We start from the raw sequence: 2,549 nt of genomic DNA on the forward strand, positions 1-2,549 counted from the left end.
TTCCTGCTGCAGGAGTTAAATCCCATCACAGCAGTGATTAAACATGACATTGCCTCACTGCCTGACTTTTAGACTCCTGATGGTTTGTTAGTGTTGTACACACTATCTTCTCAGAGCCAGCCAGCACATGGCACTGCCAGCTGTTAGAAGGAAGGTCGTCTTTGGTTTTGCTGCCAACCTGCTAATACTTTTACAGAGTGTCTCAAAAGAGGGCCTTTAAAGAGCAGCAATATCTCAGAAGCTGTAGATCTAGACTATACCTTCCAGTTTTCCAGATGTCTTTTGCTGTTTTTGTGCTAAATGAACTCCAGGTGAATGGCACGCTGCAGGTACACAGTATTTCTTTGGCAAATGACATTTGGCCACGCAGTGTTGCCAGCTACACAAGAAGTGAGAGCACCTTTTGCTGCCATATGCCATTACCACAGTTGCAGATGTCTTCATATCCTTCAATCTAATGCTTGCACAAGCTTCAGCTATCAGTGTACCTCACCGTCAAACTGTCTGAGTCAGGGTAGTAATCCACACTTTCTCACAGCCCAGCAGACTTCACATAGACTCACCAGGCCTGAGTCACCTCAAAGGGGCTCTGACCTCTCCTGGGTAACATGCATATCACAGTGGAAGGCTTCTGCCTCCGGGGCAGCATTTCCTTTAGTATAACATGACTTACCACACTTCTTTCATTTGGTGAAGTAAATCCTGATTCCAGTTTCTGGGGGTTTGGGACAGGCACGCCCATGACACCCAACTATGTCAGTAATTCCAGTGTGAAGGTCTCCCTGTGGTGTACGTGTGAGAGCAGCGGCAACCAGAAGGAGAAGTGTGACCAGATACTCGGCATGTTTGAGAGCAACAAATGCCTTGGTAAGCATCAATCATATCACAGAATTGGAGAAACAGCTCAGCACAGGGAAATTAAAATCCTGTTGATTTTATGTTGCATTGCTCTTCTGTATAGTTCTGTCTTCTTCTGCAGTGTCTCCGTGATCTCCTGTCCAACCTATGGGACCAGCCTGGATCTGCTCTCAGAAGTGTTTCGATATCTTTTAGCAACACTTCTGTTCATCTCAAACACCATGAAGCTATTTCCAAATAGCATTGAAATGAAGGAGTTGCAAAAAAAATCAGACATACTGTATCCATAGGTTGCCGAGTAACCACATCAGTGCACCAGGATTATGTGGTTTGGCTTCCTCTCCTCCCCCTCCTTTGCTTGCCTCTGGCTGGCCCTTATTTGCTTGGTCAAGATAAGTAGCTCCTGACACAGCCCCTGTTACTAGATTCAGCAGCACAGCATTTCTAAAAATCCTGTTAAATGCAAGTATATATTCCTAAGTCTGTATTTCTTTTCTCTCCCTAGCATTTTAGCAACAGACCTTAAGATTTAAACATATTATGTTTGTAAAAGCTGTCAAAGGATCTCCAAAAAACCAGCATCATTAGATAAGTGATTAGTATTTAAACCTACCTGCTGTATAGAAAAGCCTTACACCCAGCACTATAGATGCACCTACAACCTAAATGTTCCATCTGAGATACCACATACCCACCCCTTACAAAATAGAAAGCTGGGAAAGTCCCAGAGGGATCCAAAGGTCCTCAAGTACAGTGCAAACTGGCTTTGCAGTCTGCTCAACCTCACAAGTAAAGCCATAAATTAAAAGGCCATTCATTGAACAGAGAATATATGTTTTCTAAATCAAAGCCACACAGCCTGTTAGTGCATTTCCTAAACTAACTTCCATAGACTTCTGTTCACTAGACTCCAAGGTGTGCACAAGAAAAGCACAATCAGACTTGCTTTATTTCTGTTTTCAGAAAATACCATTTGGTCTCAAATGCACCTGAAGCAGACAGCTCTAGAAAGACAAGAAGACTTATTTTATTCATCTTCACTAAGCTTCCAAGGAGACAGTGCCAGCACATCTCTTGCTTCAGAAATGTCCCAGGTATGTATTGCTTTCATGTTGCCTTCACAAAGCAGCAAGTCAAGTGGCCTAAAGACAGTAGTTGGAAAACCTTGGATCTGGAAATGTGTGATTTTGGACATCAAAGGGAGGGATGCCACATGCGTACAGAACTCTGGACCACTTTCCTGTGAACTGTTCCTTCCACAGACAAGCAGAAATAGGAGGCCGGGCTGCCTGGCCACAGGAGTTTCCTATAGTCTCACAGCAGTGCTCAGAACTGGAAGCTCTGCAGCCAGAGGTTTGAGAATAAATGTGTCTAACTGCAGTTCATTCCTCCTTTTAATTTCCTAGGTGGTGGAAGGGAAGACACAGCGAGACATGTCCAAACACAGCAGTATGCCTATGACCTCCTCTGTATATTCTGGAGCTGGTGTTTCTTGGCCGTCTCTGGTTCTGTTCCTGCCCCTGTTGCTGAGCCCATGTTAACTTGGCATAAATGGCATGTTTCGTTCCCATATTACTAATCATAATCCATATCCAGGCACCTCCCAGTACCGATTTACCTTTGGGAAACAGAAGGTTTCCAGAAAAGGGGAATGGAACATTTCCAGGGTTGGGGCATCCACAACTTCTCTG

General features: G+C 44.3%; 1 protein-coding gene across 1 annotated transcript in view; it reads left to right on the forward strand.

Moving 5' to 3' along the window:
* Positions 1-2,473, forward strand: part of LOC104521391 (GDNF family receptor alpha-4) — a gene marked incomplete at its 5' end in the record, with an annotated part of 4,852 nt that extends 2,379 nt beyond the window's left edge. Inside the window, 3 exons of the mRNA XM_010163367.2 lie at positions 733-867; positions 1,822-1,952; positions 2,265-2,473. Of these exons, the coding sequence (XP_010161669.2) occupies positions 733-867; positions 1,822-1,952; positions 2,265-2,399 (401 nt within the window). The remainder of the gene's footprint in view (positions 1-732; positions 868-1,821; positions 1,953-2,264) is intronic.
* Positions 2,474-2,549: the final 76 nt, after the last annotated feature.

The sequence above is a fragment of the Antrostomus carolinensis genome, unplaced genomic scaffold (genome assembly GCF_000700745.2).
Source record: "Antrostomus carolinensis isolate BGI_N321 unplaced genomic scaffold, ASM70074v2 scaffold53092, whole genome shotgun sequence".
Taxonomy (NCBI): domain Eukaryota; kingdom Metazoa; phylum Chordata; class Aves; order Caprimulgiformes; family Caprimulgidae; genus Antrostomus; species Antrostomus carolinensis.